Genomic DNA, 18,425 nt, shown 5'->3' with positions numbered 1-18,425 from the left:
GGAGGAGGGAGAGCGAGAGGAGGGAGAGCGGGAGGAGGGAGAGCGGGAGGAGGGAGAGCGGGAGGAGGGAGAGCGGGAGAGCGGGAGGAGGGAGAGCGGGAGGAGGGAGAGCGGGAGAAGGGAGAGAGTAGAGTGGTACAGTGGCAAATTGTACGTTAATGTGGATGCTACCATGATTATGGATAGTCCTGAATGAATCACGAATAATAATGACATCACTTCCTGAAACAGGAGTGTAACATTAGTATCGCAATATTACCATTCAATATATCAAAATATATGATCATACACAGGGAATGTGATCAATATTGACAGTAATATAAGTACAATATTCAGTTAGGATTAAAAAACAAAAACACAATTTAGACATATAAAACAGTTTCAAGTCAAACTCCTCGTTAAGGCCGAGAGGAGACAGTGTGCTGAGCCTGTAGATCCAGAAAGATTCCCTATGAAGACGTTTCCTCTCGTTGTCCCCAGCGTGACGTCTCCTACGGGTTTTCCCTACGTAAGACCGACCACAAGGACATTCAACATGTAAATAACATTGGTGGACATGCAAGTAATCAGGCCTTTGATCTTAAATCTTAGTCCTGTGCTTGGGGGGGGGGTTAAATGAGTTGTATTTGTACGTGAAGCTGCATCGAGGACATTGGCCATATTTGTAATTACCTTCCGGAACCTTGTCCAAGAGCGTTCCCCTTTTCTCTGGTGGGTAATCAGATTTAACGTTCCCCTTTTCTCTGGTGGGTAATCAGATTTAACGTTCCCCTTTTCTCTGGTGGGTAATCAGATTTAACGTTCCCCTTTTCTTGGGTGGGTAATCAGATTTAACGTTCCCCTTTTCTCTGGTGGGTAATCAGATTTAACGTTCCCCTTTTCTCTGGTGGGTAATCAGATTTAACGTTCCCCTTTTCTCTGGTGGGTAATCAGATTTAACGTTCCCCTTTTCTCTGGTGGGTAATCAGATTTAACGTTCCCCTTTTCTCTGGTGGGTAATCAGATTTAACGTTCCCCTTTTCTCTGGTGGGTAATCAGATTTAACGTTCCCCTTTTCTCTGGTGGGTAATCAGATTTAACGTTCCTCTTTTCTCTGGTGGGTAATCAGATTTAACGTTCCCCTTTTCTCTGGTGGGTAATCAGATTTAACGTTCCTCTTTTCTCTGGTGGGTAATCAGATTTAGCCACACGGTCTCTCACGTTTGGGGGGTCTTTTAAAGACCATGTGTTGGGGATATTTAAAAATTGGTTTCAATTGTGGGTCAGTATCAATAATGTACCAGTGCTTCCTGTTAATGTCCTTTAATGCCTTCCTCAATGGTGAGTATTGGGTGAAGCATGATGGGAAATGTTCTGCTTTTTCTTTGACTTTTGGTTGAATAACTTTGTTATTCCTTAAGGGATAGGGGGTAGGGGGGGGTAAGGGATAGGGGGTATAGGGTAGGGGTAGAGGGTAGGGGGTAAGGGATAGGGTGTAGGGGGTAGAGGGTAGGGGGTAAGGGATAGGGGGTATAGGGTAGGGGGTAGGGGGTAGAGGGTAGGGGGTAGAGGGTAGGGTGTAGAGGGTAGGGTGTAGGGGGTAGAGGGTAGGGTGTAGAGGGTAGGGTGTAGAGGGTAGGGTGTAGAGGGTAGGGTGTAGGGGGTAGAGGGTAGGGGGTAGAGGGTAGGGGGTAGAGGGTAGGGGGTATAGGGTAGGGGATAGAGGGTAGGGGGTATAGGGTAGAGGGTAGGGGATAGGGGGTAGAGGTTGGGGGTAGGGGATAGGGGGTAGAGGGTAGGGTGTAGAGGGTAGGGTGTAGGGTGTAGAGGGTAGGGGGTAGGGGGTAGGGGGTAGAGGGTAGGGGATAGGGGGTAGAGGGTAGGGGGTATAGGGTAGGGGATAGAGGGTAGGGGGTATAGGGTAGAGGGTAGGGGGTAGAGGTTGGGGGTAGGGGATAGGGGGTAGAGGGTAGGGGGTAGAGGGTAGGGGGTATATGGTAGGGGTAGAGGGTAGGGGGTAGGGGATAGGGTGTAGAGGGTAGGGGGTAGGGGATAGGGGGTAGAGGTTGGGGGTGGGGATAGGGGTAGAGGGTAGGGGGTATAGGGTAGAGGGTAGGGGATAGGGGGTAGAGGTTGGGGGTAGAGGGTAGGGGGTAGGGGATAGGGGGTAGAGGTTGGGGGTGGGGATAGGGGTAGAGGGTAGGGGGTATAGGGTAGGGGGTAAGGGATAGGGGGTAGAGGGTAGGGGGTAGGGGGTAGGGGATAGGGGGTAGAGGTTGGGGGTGGGGATAGGGGTAGAGGGTAGGGGGTATAGGGTAGGGGGTAAGGGATAGGGGGTAGAGGGTAGGGGGTAGGGGGTAGGGGTAAGGGATAGGGTGTAGGGGGTAGAGGGTAGGGGGTAAGGGATAGGGGGTATAGGGTAGGGGATAGGGGGTAGGGGGTAGAGGGTAGGGGGTAGAGGATAGGGGATAGGGGGTAGAGGTTGGGGGTAGGGGATAGGGGTAGAGTGTAGGGGGTAGGGGATAGGGGGTATAGGGTAGGGGATAGGGGGTAGGGGGTAGAGGGTAGGGGGTAGGGGATAGGGGATAGGGGTTAGGGAGTAGAGGTTAGGGAGTAGGGGTTAGGGAGTAGAGGGTAGGGGGTAGAGGGTAGGGTGTAGAGGGTAAGGGATAGGCGGTAGATGGTATGGGGTAAGGGATAGGGTGTAGAGGGTAGGGTGTAGGGTGTAGAGGGTAGAGGGTAGGGTGTAGAGGGTCGGGTGTAGGGGGTAGAGGGTAGGGTGTAGAGGGTAGGGTGTAGAGGGTAGGGGATAGGCGGTAGATGGTATGGGGTAAGGGATAGGGTGTAGAGGGTAGGGGATAGGGGGTAGAGGGTAGGGGGTAGGGGATAGGGGGTAGGGAGTAAGGGATAGGGGGTAGAGGGTAGGGGGTAGAGGGTAGGGTGTAGAGGGTAAGGGATAGGCGGTAGATGGTATGGGGTAAGGGATAGGGTGTAGAGGGTAGGGGATAGGGGGTAGAGGGTAGGGGATAGGGGGTAAGGGGTAGGGAGTAAGGGATAGGGGGTAGATGGTATGGGGTAAGGGATAGGGTGTAGAGGGTAGGGGGTAAGGGATAGGGGGTAGAGGGTAGGGAGTAAGGGATAGGGGGTAGAGGGTAGGGGGTAAAGGATAGGGGGTAGAGGGTAGAGGGTAGGGGGTATAGGGTAGGGGATAGGGGGTAAGGGATAGGGTGTAGGGGGTAGAGGGTAGGGGGTAGGGGGTATAGGGTAGGGGATAGGGGTAGGGGGTAAGGATAGGGGGTAGAGGGTGGGGGGTAGGGTGTAAGGGATAGGGGGTAGAGGGTAGGGGGTAAGGGATAGGGTGTAGGGGGTAGAGGGTAGGGGGTAAGGGACAGGGGGTATAGGGTAGGGGTAGGGGGTAAGGGATAGGGTGTAGGGGGTAGAGGGTAGGGGGTAAGGGATAGGGGGTATAGGGTAGGGGATAGGAGATAGGGGGTATAGGGTAGGGGGTATGGGATAGAGGGTAGAGGTTGGGGGTAGGGAATAGGGGTAGAGGGTAGGGGTATAGGGTAGGGGTAGGGGGTAGAGGGTAGGGGGTAGGGTGTAAGGGATAGGGGGTAGAGGTTAGGGGATAGGGGATAGGGAGTAAGGGATAGGGGGTAGGGGGTAGGGTGTAAGGGATAGGGGTAGAGGGTAGAGGGTAGGGGGTAGGGTGTAGAGGGTAGAGGGTAGGGTGTAGAGGGTAGAGGGTAGGGGGTAAGGGATAGGGGGTAGAGGGTAGGGGGTAGGGTGTGTGGGGTATAGGGTAGGGGGTAAGGGATAGGGGGTAGGGGATAGGGGGTAGAGGGTAAGGGGTAGGGGGTATAGGGTGTAGAGGGTAGAGGGTATGGGGTATGGTAATTATGCCTAACTTTTTCACTCATCATTATTCATGATTCATTCAGGACTATCCATAATCATGGTAACATCCACATTTATGTAGTGTTTAGAAACATATTATATACTTATTTACTATAAAAGTGACTCCAAAATGACACAATACATTATATGGTCCCGTGTGGTCCCGTGTGGCTCAGTTGGTAGAGCATGGCGCTTGCAACGCCAGGGTTGTGGGTTCAATTCCCACGGGGGGGACCAGGATGAATATGTATGAACTTTCCAATTTGTAAGTCGCTCTGGATAAGAGCGTCTGCTAAATGACTTAAATGTAAATGTATATAGCATTGACTTCTATTGGCCACAAGATAATCTGTGCTAGGAATATGGGACCAACTACTACACGTTGGACTACTTTAATAAACATATAAGAGAATTTGTCCCCTAAAATGGGGGGACTATGTGGAGCTCACTGTAGATTCTGACCTAATACCTATACCTCTATCCCCCCTGTAGACCAGTACATTATAATGGGGGCCCAGAGAGATGCGTGGGGGCCGGGGGCGGTGAAGGCCGGGGTTGGAACAGCCATCCTACTGGAGCTGGCTCGGACCTTCAGCACCATGGTGCAGAACGGTACGAACCACAACACAACCATAACATAACCACAACCACAATATAACCATAACACAACCACAACCACAATATAACCACAAAACAACCATAACACAACCACAATATAACCATAACACAACCACAACACAACCACAACCACAATATAACCACAAAACAACCATAACACAACCACAATATAACCATAACCATAACACAACCATAACACAACCACAAACACAATATAACCACAAAACAACCATAACACAACCACAATATAACCATAACACAACCACAACACAACCATAACCACAATATAACCACAACATAACCACAATATAACCACAACACAACCTCAATATGACCACAACACAACCACAAAACAACCACAACACAAAACAACCACAATATAACCATAACACAACCACAATATAACTACAATATAACCATAACACAACCACAACAACAACATAGCCACAACACAACCACAATATAACCTTAAAACAACCACAATATAACCACAAAACAACCATAACACAAACACAACCACAATATAACCACAACACAACCATAACACAAACACAATCACAATCTAACCATAACACAACCACAACATAACCACAACACAACCATAATATAACCACAACACAACCATAATATAACCACAACATAACCACAACACAACCACAATATAACCACAATATAAGCACAATACAACCACAATATAACCACAACATAACCATAACACAACCACAACACAAACACAATCACAATCTAACCATAACACAACCTCAACATAACCACAATATAACCACAACATAACCACAATATAACCACAACCACAATATAACCACAACATAACCACAATATAACCACAACCACAATATAACCACAACATAACCACAATATAACCACAACATAACCACAATATAACCACAACCACAATATAAACAACATAACCACAATATAACCACGACACAACCACAACACAACCTCAACACAACCATAATATAACCTCAACACAACCATAATATAACCTCAACACAACCATAATATAACCACAACCATAATATAACCTCAACACAACCATAATATAACCACTGTGTGTGTGCTAGGGTTTTACCCCAGGAGGAGTCTGTTGTTTGTCAGTTGGGACGCTGGAGACTTTGGGAACGTTGGTGCCACAGAGTGGTTGGAGGTTGGTACTGACTCCTCTCTCGCTCTTCTTCTCTACCTCTATCCCTCTCTTTAGGGCTGTCCCTCTCTTTAGGGCTGTCCCTCTCTTTAGGGCTGTCCATCTCTTTAGGGCTGTCCCTATCCCTCTCTTTAGGGCTGTCCCTATCCCTCTCTTTAGGGCTGTCCCTATCCCTCTCTTTAGGGCTGTCCCTATCCCTCTCTTTAGGGCTGTCCCTCTCTTTAGGGCTGTCCCTATCCCTCTCTTTAGGGCTGTCCTTATCCCTCTCTTTAGGGCTGTCCCTATCCCTCTCTTTAGGGCTGTCCCTCTCTTTAGGGCTGTCCCTATCCCTCTCTTTAGGGCTGTCCTTATCCCTCTCTTTAGGGCTGTCCCTATCCCTTTCTTTAGGGCTGTCCCTCTCTTTAGGGCTGTCCCTCTCTTTAGGGCTGTCCCTCTCTTTAGGGCTGTCCCTAGAGAGAGGTATTACGTCTCATATAAATCACATTGGCTACACATGGCCTGTCTGCAACGAACTGAAACATTGTATCAACTATTAACTTTGGTTCTGGCCTGAAGCTGGCGAACTTGCAACATTGTATAATATATATTCTGAGCCCTGAGAGTTTCCTGCCCAGTGAGCTTGGGACAGACACAGCTGGAGACTATTTGCATAAGGGTTAAGAAGCAGTGGTTGACTTGGGCAGGAGCTCACCGGAGCTGAGTACCGGAGCTGAGTACCGGAGCTGAGTACCGGAGCTGAGTACCGGAGCTGAGTACCGGAGCTGAGTACCGGCACCTCAAAATGTTCTACTGCCTGAGCTCCTGTTCCTCTTATAGAATAGTAGCTCAACGTATTGTGGACCTCCTGTTCCTCTTATAGAATAGTAGCTCAAAGTATTGTGGACCTCCTGTTCCTCTTATAGAATAGTAGCTCAAAGTATTGTGGACCTCCTGTTCCTCTTATAGAATAGTAGCTCAAAGTATTGTGGACCTCCTGTTCCTCTTATAGAATAGTAGCTCAAAGTATTGTGGACCTCCTGTTCCTCTTATAGAATAGTAGCTCAAAGTATTGTGGACCTCCTGTTCCTCTTATAGAATAGTAGCTCAAAGTATTGTGGACCTCCTGTTCCTCTTATAGAATAGTAGCTCAAAGTATTGTGGACCTCCTGTTCCTCTTATAGAATAGTAGCTCAAAGTATTGTGGACCTCCTGTTCCTCTTATAGAATAGTAGCTCAAAGTATTGTGGACCTCCTGTTCCTCTTATAGAATAGTAGCTCAAAGTATTGTGGACCTCCTGCACCTAAATATAAACAGTACCGGCACCTCAAATGAATACCGGAACCTATTTCAGTCCAAGTCCAGCACTGATAAGAAGTAATCAGGTAGGCCTATTTTATGACTTTTCTACTGGATCAGACATTACATTTTTACCTTTCATGCTGATTGGTTATCGAAAGGGAGAGAGGTAAATAACAGCACGATATCTAAGGAAGTCTCAAGCTATTTTTTACATTTAATTTATTTTTACCTTTTATTTAACTTGGCAAGTCAGTTAATGGCTGCAAGCCCGATGTCGGTACACTTATGACAACAGCCAGCTCAAGTGCAGGGCGCGAAATTCCAAATATATTTTTTTGAAATATTTAACTTTCACACATTAACAAGTCCAATGCAGCAAATGAAAGATAAACATCTTGTGAATCCAGCCAACATGTCCGATTTTTAAAATGTTTTACAGCGAAAACACCACGTATATTTATGTTAGCTCACCACCAAATACAAAAAAGGACAGACATTTTTCACAGCACAGGTAGCATGCACAAAACCAACCTAACTAACCAAGAACCAACCAAACTAACCAAGAAACAACTTCATCAGATGACAGTCTTATAACATGTTATACAATAAATCTATGTTTTGTTCGAAAAATGTGCATATTTGAGGTATAAATCAGTTTTACATTGCAGCTACCATCCCAGCTACCGTCAGAAATAGCACCGAAGCAGCCAGAGTAATTACAGACACCAACGTCAAATACCTAAATACTCATCATAAAACATTTCTGAAAAATACATGGTGTACAGCAAATGAAAGACAGGCATCTTGTGATTCCAGACAATATTTCCGATTTCTTAAGTGTTTTACAGCGAAAACACAATATAGCATTATATTAGCTTACCACAATAGCCAGAAACACAAGCCATTCCCCAGCAGCAAAAGTTAGCGATCGTAACAAACCAGCAAAAGATATATAATTTTTGACTAACCTTGATAAGCTTCATCAGATGACAGTCCTATAACATCAGGTTATACATACACTTATGTTTTGTTCGAAAATGTGCATATTTAGAGCTGAAATCAGTGGTTATACATTGTGCTAACGTAGCATCTTTTTCCCACAACGTCCGGATATTTTTCTGACACTCACATATTCTGACCAAATAACTATTCATAAACATAACTAAAAAATACATGTTGTATAGGAAATGATAGATACACTAGTTCTTAATGCAATCGCCGTGTTAGAATTCTAAAAATAACTTCATTACGATATGCAGTTTACGTTATGGCGAGAGCGTGCCCAAAACCTGGCCGCAAACTACTAGTACACATGTACGACAGATATATGAAATAACATCATATAATGGGTCCTACTTTTGATGATCTTCCATCAGAATGTTGTACAAGGGGTCCTTTGTCCAGAACAATCGTTGTTTGGATTTAGAATGTCCTCTTCTCCAGTCAATTAGCACGGAAAGCTAGCAAAGTGGCGCGAAGCTCTCCTTCCTGAACAAAGGCACACAACGCAACACGCCTAACGTCCCGAAAGAATTTCAATAATCTAATAAAACTATATTGAAAAAACATACTTTACGATGATATTGTCACATTTATCAAATAAAATCAAAGCCGGAGATATTAGCCGTCTATAACGACAGCTTTTCAGAAGGCAATACCCGGTCCCTTCTCGCGCCTTCCAGAAAACAGGAAATTGGTGTCACGTCATGCCAAGAGCTCTTATTCCACCTCAGATCAAGTTATACACTCCATTTCTTCTCTCACTGCCTGTTGACATCTAGTGGAAGGCGTATGAAGTGCATGTATATTAATACATATCAAGCACATTTAGAACAGAGCATCGATTTCAGATTTTCCACTTCCTGTCAGGAAGTTTGCTGCAAAATGAGTTCTGTTTTACTCACAGATATAATTCAAACGGTTTTAGAAACTAGAGAGTGTTTTCTATCCAATAGTAATAATAATATGCATATTGTACGAGCAAGAATTGAGTACGAGGCCGTTTGAAATGGGCACCTTTTATCCAGGCTACTCAATACTGCCCCTGCAGCCCAAACAGGTTATCTTCAAAATATTCTTATAATATGGACTTGGTCTTTTACCAAATAGGGCTATCTTCTGTATACCACCCTTACCTTGTCACAACACAACTGATTGGCTCAAACGCATTAAGAAGGAAAGAAATTCCACAAATGACCTTTTAACAAGGCACACCTGTTAATTGAAATGCATTCCAGGTGACTTCCTCATGAAGCTGGTTGAGAGAATGCCAAGAGTGTGCAAAGTTGTCATCAAGGCAAAGGGGGGCTATTTTGGAGAATCTCAAATATAAAATATAGTTTGATTTGTTTCACATTTTTTTGGTTACTACATGATTCCATATGTCTTCATTACTATTCTACATGGTAGAAAATAGTAAAAATAAAGAAAAACCCTTGAATGAGTAGGTGTGTCCAAACTTTTGACTGGTACTGTATATATTTGTTACTGCTCAACTAAAACAATCTTGGTCGACCAATAGCCTAATGACCAAACAATCGACCAGTCGACTAATTGAGGTCAGCCCCATCTCTCTCTCTACCTCTATCACACCCTCTCTCTCTCTTTCTCTCTCTCTCCCTCTCTCTCTCTCTCTCTCTCTCTCTCTCTCTCTCTCTCTTTCTCTCTCTCTCCCTCTCTCTCTCTCTCTCTCTCTCTCTCTCTCTCTCTCTCTCTCTCTCTCTACCTATATCTCTCTCTCTCTTTCTCTCTCTCTCTCTCTCTCTCTCTCTTTCTCTCTCTCTCTCTCTCTCTCTCTCTCTCTCTCTCTCTCTCTCTTTCTCTCTCTCTCTCTCTCTCTCTCTCTACCTATATCTCTCTCTCTCTCTCTACCTATATATCTCTCTCTCTACCTATATCTCTCTCTCTCTCTCTCTCGTGCTCTTCCTCTCTACCTATATCTCGCTCTCTCTTTCTCTCTCGTGCTCTCCCTCTGTCTGTCCTTGTATTATCCTGAACCTCTCTTACCTCTCCTGTGGTTGCCAGGGTTACCTGTCCATGCTACACCTGAAGGCTGTGGCGTACTTCAGTCTGGACCAGGCGGTTATGGGTAAAACAAAGAGCCACAGCATGACATTGTTACAATGTTGAACATATGATGTGAATATACACTGAACAACAATATAAACTCAACATGTGAAGTGTTGGTCCCATGTTTCATGATCTGAAATAAAAAATCACAGAAATGTTCCATATTCACAAAAAGCTTATTTCTCTAAAATGTTTTCCACAAATTTCTTTACATCAGTGTTAGTGAGCATGTCTCCTTTGCAAAGATAATCCATCCATGATTAAAACGGCATGATCATTACACAGGTGCACCTTGTGCTGGGGACAATAAAAGGCCACTCTAAAATGTGCAAATTGTTGCATGTTGCATTTATATTTTTGTTTAGTATATACAATGTTAAATATATACGATGTTAAATATATACGATGTTAAATATATACGATGTTAAATATATACGATGTTAAATATATACGATGTTAAATATATACAATGTTAAATATATACGATGTTAAATATATACGATGTTAAATATATACGATGTTAAATATATACAGTTCAGCCCCCTTGACTTTTTACACATTTTGTTACGTTACAGCCTTAGTATAAAATTGATTAAATAGTTTCCCCCCCCTCATCAATCTACACACAATACCCCATAATGACGAAGGAAAAACAGATTTTTATAAATTTTTCCAAATTTATAAAGACAAAACTTCAAAAATGAAATATCACATTTACATAAGTATTCAGATCCTTTACTCAGTACTTTGTTGAAGCATCTTTAGCAGTGATTACAGCCTTGAGTCTTCATGGGTTTGATGCTACAAGCCTGGCACACCTGTATTTGGGGAGTTTCTACCATTCTTCTCTGCAGATCCTCTCAAGCTCTGTCAGGTTGGATGGGGAGCGTCGCTGCACAGCTATTTTCATGTCTCTCCAGATAAAACGTACATACTGAAGTCAACTCGTGAGATCTTGTTGTGTGGGTAGCCATGCCTGCATCACCAGATGCATCATTTACACCTTAGTTGGGGAAACCACCAGAATCAAGTCTGGACTCAAGGCTGTAATCGCTGCCAAAGGTGCTTCAACAAAGTACTGAGTAAAGGGTCTGAATACTTATTTAAATGTTCTATTTCAGTTTTTTATATTTTATAAATTTGCTACAATTTTCGAAAACCATTTTTTTCTTTTTTATTATGGGGTATTGTGATGTCATTATGGGGTATTGTGATGTCATTATGGGGTATTGTGATGTCATTATGGGGTATTGTGATGTCATTATGGGGTATTGTGTGCAGATGGATGAGCGGAAAAAACAACTTAATCCATTTTAGAATGAGGCTGTAAAGTAACAAAATGTGGAAAATGTCAAGGGGTCTGAATACTTTCTGAATGTATGTATTGTACATTACATGTATTGTAATGTATGTATGTATGTACTTTCTGAATGTATGTATTTCTGAACGTTCTGAACGTCTGTATGACGTTAAATATATATTTGTTAAATACGTATGATAATACATGTATATGATACATATGTGTGATAAATACATATATTAAATATATATATGTTAATTAAATATGTATGATAAATACATATGATAATACATGTATATGATAAATATGTATGATAAATACATATATTAAATATAGATTTAGTTTAATATGTATGATAAATATGATTATAAATATATACATATATTGTTAAATATGTATGATAAATACATATGAACATATGATAATAAATATATATGATGTTAAATATGTATGATAAATACATATGCAAATAAATATATATTTTGTTAAATATATATTATGTTGAATACATATAATGTTGAATATATCTGATGTTAAATATATATGATAAATACGTCTGATGTTATAGACTGAGACTCTGTGATGTTGTCTCAGGTGATGATAACCTGTCGGCCTACACAAGTCCTCTACTGCTCGATCTAATGGAATCAGCCATCAAACAGGTAGCTTTCCATTCTCCAGATTCTACTAAATACGCTTTGTGTGTGTTTATCATAAGTACAGTGTGAATAATGTATAACATCCTTGTGTGTGTGTGTGTGTGTGTGTGTGTGTGTGTTGTGTGTGTGTGTGTGTGTGTGTATACGTACACACACAGGTGGAGCATCCTAAACACACAGGCCAGACCATCTACAGCCAGGCAGAGAAAGACGGAGGCAGCTGGAAGATGTGAGTAAATCTTATCTTTTACTTTTACATACGGACTTTCTATTTCTCTCTGTCTCTCTCCCTCCCCCTCTCTCCTCTCTCCTCCCCCTCTCTCCCTACCCCTCTCTCCTCTCTCCTCCCCCTCTCTCCTCTCTCCTCCCCCTCTCTCCCTCCCCCTCGCTCCTCTCTCATCTCTCCTCTCTCCCTCCCCCTCTCTCCTTCCCTCTCCTCCCCCTCTCTCCCTCCCCCTCACTCCTCTCTCCCTCCCCCTCTCTCCTCTCTCCCTCCCCCTCGCTCCTCTCTCCCTCCCCCGCGCTCCTCTCTCCTCCCCCTCTCCCCTCTCTCCTCCAGCATTAAGCCGTCTTATCTGAACAGCGGGGCGTATAGTTGATACTAACTCTCTGTTTCTCTCTCCTCCCCCTCTCTCCTCTCTCCTCCCCCTCTCTCCTCCCCCCTAGTTGATACTAACTCTGTTTCTCTCTCCTCCCCATCTCTCCTCCCCCTCTCTCCTCTCTCCTCCCCCCTAGTTGATACTATGTTTCTCTCTCCTCCCCCTCTCTCCTCCCCCTCTCTCCTCTCTCCTCCCCCCTAGTTGATACTAACTCTCTGTTTCTCTCTCCTCCCCCTCTCTCCTCCCCCTCTCTCCTCTCTCCTCCCCCTCTCTCCTCCCCCCTAGTTGATACTAACTCTCTGTTTCTCTCTCCTCCAGCATTAAGCCGTTGTACCTGAACAGCGGGGCGTATAGTTTCACAGCCTTTGGAGGAGTTCCTGCCATGGAGCTACGCTTCAACGAGGTACAACCTTTCCTCTCTCTCTACCTCTAATCTCCTCTCACCTCTCACCTCTTACCTCTCTCTACCTCTAATCTCCTTTCACCTCTCACCTCTACCTCTAATCTCCTCTCACCTCTCACCTCTCACCTCTCTCTCTACCTCTAATCTCCTCTCACCTCTCTCTCTACCTCTAATCTCCTCTCACCTCTCACCTCTCTCTCTACCTCTAATCTCCTCTCACCTCTCTCTCTACCTCTAATCTCCTCTCACCTCTCTCTCTACCTCTAATCTCCTCTCACCTCTTACCCCTCTCTACCTCTCCTCTCCTTTCACCTCTCACCTCTACCTCTAATCTCCTCTCACCTCTCACCTCTCTCTCTACCTCTAATCTCCTCTCACCTCTCTCTCTACCTCTAATCTCCTCTCACCTCTCACCTCTCTCTCTAACTCTAATCTCCTCTCACCTCTCACCTCTCTCTCTACCTCTAATCTCCTCTCACCTCTCTCTCTACCTCTAATCTCCTCTCACCTCTCTCTCTACCTCTAATCTTCTCTCACCTCTCACCTCTCTCTACCTCTAATCTCCTCTCACCTCTCTCTCTACCTCTAATCTCCTCTCACCTCTCTCTCTACCTCTAATCTCCTCTCACCTCTCTCTCTACCTCTAATCTCCTCTCACCTCTCTCTCTACCTCTACTCTTCTCTCACCTCTCACCTCTCTCTACCTCTAATCTCCTCTCACCTCTCTCTCTACCTCTAATCTCCTCTCACCTCTCTCTCTACCTCTAATCTCCTCTCACCTCTCTCTCTACCTCTAATCTCCTCTCACCTCTCTCTCTACCTCTAATCTTCTCTCACCTCTCACCCCTCTCTCTACCTCTAATCTCCTCTCACCTCTCTCTATCTCTCCTCTCACCTCTCTCTTTCTACCTCTCCTCTCACCTACCTCTCCTCTCACCTCTCTCTCTCTACCTCTCCTCTCACCTCTCTCTATCTCTACTCTCCTTTCACCTCTCTCTACCTCTCCTCTCACCTCTCTCTCTATCTCTATCTCTATCTCTCCTTTCATCTCTCACTCTACTCTCCTCTCACCTCTCTCTCTACCTCTCCTCTCACCTCTCTCTCTACATCTCCTCCAAACTCACCTCTCTCTACCTCTCCTCTAAACTCACTCCTCTTTCTAGCTCTCCTCTCACCTCTCTTTACCTCTCCTCTCACCTACACCTCCTCTCACCTCTCTCTACCTCTCCTCTCACCTCTCTTTACCTCTCCTCTCACCTACCTCTCCTCTCACCTCTCTCTACCTCTCCTCTCACCTACCTCTCCTCTCACCTCTCTCTACATCTCCTCTAAACTCACTCCTCTTTCTACATGCTTTTTCTTTCTCTAGGGTCTTTCTCTAGGGTCTTTCTCTAGGGTCTTTCTCTAGGGTCTTTCTCTAGGGTCTTTCTCTAGGGTCTTTCTCTTGAATGCTACAGTGTTTCAGTGATGGTTCAAATAGTGTGTGTCTCTACAGGACTCCCGCCCCTACCCATTTGTCAACACCCCATTGGACACCCTCGGGCGACTCCAGGAAGTCCTGGGGGGTCGTCTGGGGGTCGTGGGGCGGAGCCTAGGAGAGCTGATTGGTCTGATGGTGCTGCGATTGGCTCACGACCACATCCTGCCTCTACGCATCACTACCTACTCCCATACTGCACTGCAGTTCAGCGCCCAGCTCAACAAGCACTCTGCCGAGCTACAGGTATAAACACACTAACCCTCCCCCCTCCAGGCGCGTGGTCTCTCTAAAATGTAAGGAAAATGTTTAGCACACATATCATTTAAAGGTTTGCATTAAGTTGTCTGTAATATACTAAATGTGGCAAAAACGAATGTCGACATCAATAAATGCATTTCAATGAGTCAGAGGCGAAAGACACATTGATTATCGCAGACCAGGCCCACATCCCTGACACTATAGTGGCTGGCGTGCGGGTTACCTGACAAAACTACCTCGGAGAGTGGTTAAATCACCTCTTCTATTGGTGAACGTTCAATCACTGGAGAATAAACTGGAGGAGCTCCGTTCGAGACTAGCCTTTTATTTATCCGTTATTTTACCAGGTAAGTTGACTGAGAACACGTTCTCATTTGCAGCAACGACCTGGGGAATAGTTACAGGGGAGAGGAGGGGGATGAATGAGCCAATTGTAAACTGGGGATGATTAGGTGACCGTGATGGTTTGAGGGCCAGATTGGGACTTCAGCCAGGACACCGGGGTTAACACCCCTACTCTTACGATAAGTGCCATGGGATCTTTAATGACCTCAGAGAGTCAGGACACCCGTTTAACGTCCCATCCAAAAGACGGCACCCTACACAGGGCAGTGTCCCCAATCACTGCCCTGGGCAGTGGTATGCTGCTGGTATGCTGCTGCAGGGTGGTATGCTGTTGGTATGCTGCTGCAGGGTGGTATGCTGTTGGTATGCTGCTGCAGGGTGGTATGCTGCTGGTATGCTGCTGCAGGGTGGTATGCTGTTGGTATGATGCTGCAGGGTGGTATGCTGTTGGTATGCTGCTGCAGGGTGGTATGCTGCTGGTATGCTGCTGCAGGGTGGTATGCTGCTGCAGGGTGGTATGCTGCTGGTATGCTGCTGCAGGGTAGTATGCTGCTGGCATGCTGCTGCAGGGTGGTATGCTGTTGGTATGCTGCTGCAGGGTGGTATGCTGTTGGTATGCTGCTGCAGAGTGATATGCTGCTGGTATGCTGCTGCAGGGTGGTATGCTGCTGGTATGCTGGTGCAGGGTGGTATGCTGCTGGTATGCTGCTGCAGGGTGGTATGCTGCTGGTATGCTGCTGCAGGGTGGTATTCTACTGGTTTGCTGCTGCAGGGTGGTATGCTGTTGGTATGCTGTTGGTATGCTGCTGGTATGCTGCTGCAGGGTGGTATGCTGCTGGTATGCTGCTGCAAGGTGGTATGCTGCTGGTATGCTGCTGCAGGGTAGTATGCTGCTGCAGGGTGGTATGCTGCTGGTATGCTGCTGGTATGCTGTTGGTATGCTGTTGGTATGCTGCTGGTATGCTGCTGCAGGGTGGTATGCTGTTGGTATGCTGCTGCAATGTGGTATGCTGCTGGTATGATGCTGCAGGGTGATATGCTGCTGGTATGCTGCTGCAGGGTGGTATGCTGCTGGTATGCTGCTGCAGGGTGGTATGCTGCTGCAGGGTGGTATGCTGCTGGTATGCTGCTGCAGGGTGGTATGCTGTTGGTATGCTGCTGCAGGGTGGAATGCTGCTGGTATGCTGCTGCATGGTGGTATGCTGCTGGTATGCTGCTGCAGGGTGGTATGCTGCTGGTATGCTGCTGCAGGGTGGTATGCTGCTGGTATGCTGCTGCAGGGTGGTATGCTGCTGGTATGCTGCTGCAGGGTGGTATGCTGCTGGTATGATGCTGCAGGGTGGTATGCTGCTGGTATGCTGCTGCAGGGTGGTATGCTGCATGTTTGCTGCTGCAGGGTGGTATGCTGCTGCAGGCTGGTATGCTGCTGGTATGCTGCTGCAGGGTGGTATGCTGCTGGTATGCTGCTGCAGAGTGGTATGCTGCTGGTATGCTGCTGCAGGGTGGTATGCTGCTGGTATGCTGCTGCAGGGTGGTATGCTGCTGCAGGGTGGTATGCTGCTGGTATGCTGCTGCAGGGTGGTATGCTGCTGGTATGCTGCTGCAGGGTGGTATGTTGCTGCAGGGTGGTATGCTGCTGGCATGCTGCTGCATGGTGGTATGCTGCTGCAGGGTGGTATGCTGCTGCAGGATGGTATGCTGCGGGTATGCTGCTGCAGGGTGGTATGCTGCTGGTATGCTGCTGCAGGGTGGTATGCTGCTGGTATGCTGCTGCAGGGTGGTATGCTGCTGGTATGCTGCTGCAGGGTGGTATGCTGCTGGTATGCTGCTGCAGGGTGGTATGCTGCTGCAGGGTGGTATGCTGCTGATATGCTGCTGCAGGGTGGTATGCTGCTGGTATGCTGCTGCAGGGTGGTATGCTGCTGGTATGCTGCTGCAGGGTGGTATGCTGCTGGTATGCTGCTGATATGCTGCTCCTATCAACGTGATCTGAAGAACTGTAATATTGTATGTTTCTCTGAGTCGTGGCTGAGGGCATGTCAAATATAAATCTAGCTAGTTTTTCTATACATCGGCAGGACGAAACGGCTGCGTCTGGGAAGCTCAGGAGAGAGGTAGTGTGTCTCGTTAAAACTTCTTGTGAATAGGGGGCGCTGTTTTCACTTTGGGAAAAAATTGTGCCCAATTTAAACGGCCTCGTACTCTATTCTAGATCGTACAATATGCATATTATTATTACTATTGGATAGAAAACACTCTCAAGTTTCTAAAACTGTTTGAATTATATCTGTGAGTAAAACAGAACTCATTTGGCAGCAAACTTCCAGACAGGAAGTGAAAAATCTGAAAACGATGCTCTGTTCCAGGGCCTGCCTATACAATTGCCTAATATTTATGGATTTGCATGCACTGCATACGCCTTCCACTAGATGTCAAGAGGCAGTGGAAGGTGGAATGGGGTGTCTAGCTTGATCTGAGGTCGAACAAGAGCTCTTGGAATGACGTGACCAGAATTTCCTTTCTCTACCTATGCGCGGGAAGGACATCAACATTGGCTTCTGAAAAGCATTCGGTATACACAGTGGATATCTCCGGCACTGATTTTATTTGATAGATGTGATAAAAACATCGTAAAGTAGTTTTTTTCAACCGAGTTGTATCAGTTTATTCAACGTTTATTGCGACTTTTGGAATTTTCAGGAGAAGATGGGCATGTTCGCGCCACATGGCTAGCTAAGGTTGCTAATTCGACAGGAGAAAAGGACATTCTAAAACCAATCAACGATTTATTCTGGACCTAGGACTCCTTGTACAAGATTCTGATGGAAGCTCAGCAAAAGTAAGAACAATTTATGATGTTATTTCATATTTCTGTGGAAAATGTTGAGTCCTATTTTCCGCCCTTTTTGCGGGCGCTGTCTCGCTATAACGTAAGCTGTTTGTTATGGTAAAGTTATTTAAAAAAATCTAACACGGCGGTTGCATTAAGAACTAGTGTATCTTTCATTTGCTGTCCAACATGTATTTTTTTGTAAAGTTTATGATGAGTTCTTTGGTCAGATTAGGTGAGTGTACAAACTAGCTCCGGACAATTTGGTGAATCGATGCTACATATTCACAATGTATAACTACGGTTTGCAGCTCAAAATATGCACATTTTCGAACAAAACATAAGTGTATTGTATAGCCTGATGTTATAAGACTGTCATCTGATGAAGTTGGTCAAGGTTAGTGATTAATTTGATATCTTTTGCAGGTTTTTGCGATCGCTACCTTTTGCTGCTGATAAATGCATTTGTGTGTTTGGCTGTTGTGGTAAGCTAATATAATGCTATATTGTGTTTTCGCTGTAAAACACTTAAAAAATCTGAAAT

The 18,425-nt window shown here is 45.5% G+C and overlaps 1 protein-coding gene across 2 annotated transcripts in view; it reads left to right on the top strand.

Moving 5' to 3' along the window:
• Positions 1-17,800, top strand: part of tfr2 (transferrin receptor 2) — a 36,907-nt gene extending 19,107 nt beyond the window's left edge. For both annotated transcript variants that reach the window (XM_038983403.1, XM_038983404.1), the window contains 8 exons: positions 4,369-4,488; positions 5,580-5,662; positions 9,963-10,026; positions 11,902-11,969; positions 12,125-12,195; positions 12,884-12,968; positions 14,464-14,691; positions 17,752-17,800. In XM_038983403.1, coding sequence (XP_038839331.1) covers positions 4,369-4,488; positions 5,580-5,662; positions 9,963-10,026; positions 11,902-11,969; positions 12,125-12,195; positions 12,884-12,968; positions 14,464-14,691; positions 17,752-17,784 — 752 coding nt within the window. In that variant the 3' untranslated portion in view covers positions 17,785-17,800. The remainder of the gene's footprint in view (positions 1-4,368; positions 4,489-5,579; positions 5,663-9,962; positions 10,027-11,901; positions 11,970-12,124; positions 12,196-12,883; positions 12,969-14,463; positions 14,692-17,751) is intronic.
• The last annotated feature ends 625 nt before the right edge of the window (positions 17,801-18,425 follow it).

This window comes from Salvelinus namaycush, unplaced genomic scaffold (assembly GCF_016432855.1).
Source record: "Salvelinus namaycush isolate Seneca unplaced genomic scaffold, SaNama_1.0 Scaffold1643, whole genome shotgun sequence".
NCBI classification, from domain to species: Eukaryota; Metazoa; Chordata; class Actinopteri; order Salmoniformes; family Salmonidae; genus Salvelinus; species Salvelinus namaycush.
This window is presented reverse-complemented; position numbering and strand designations above follow the sequence as displayed.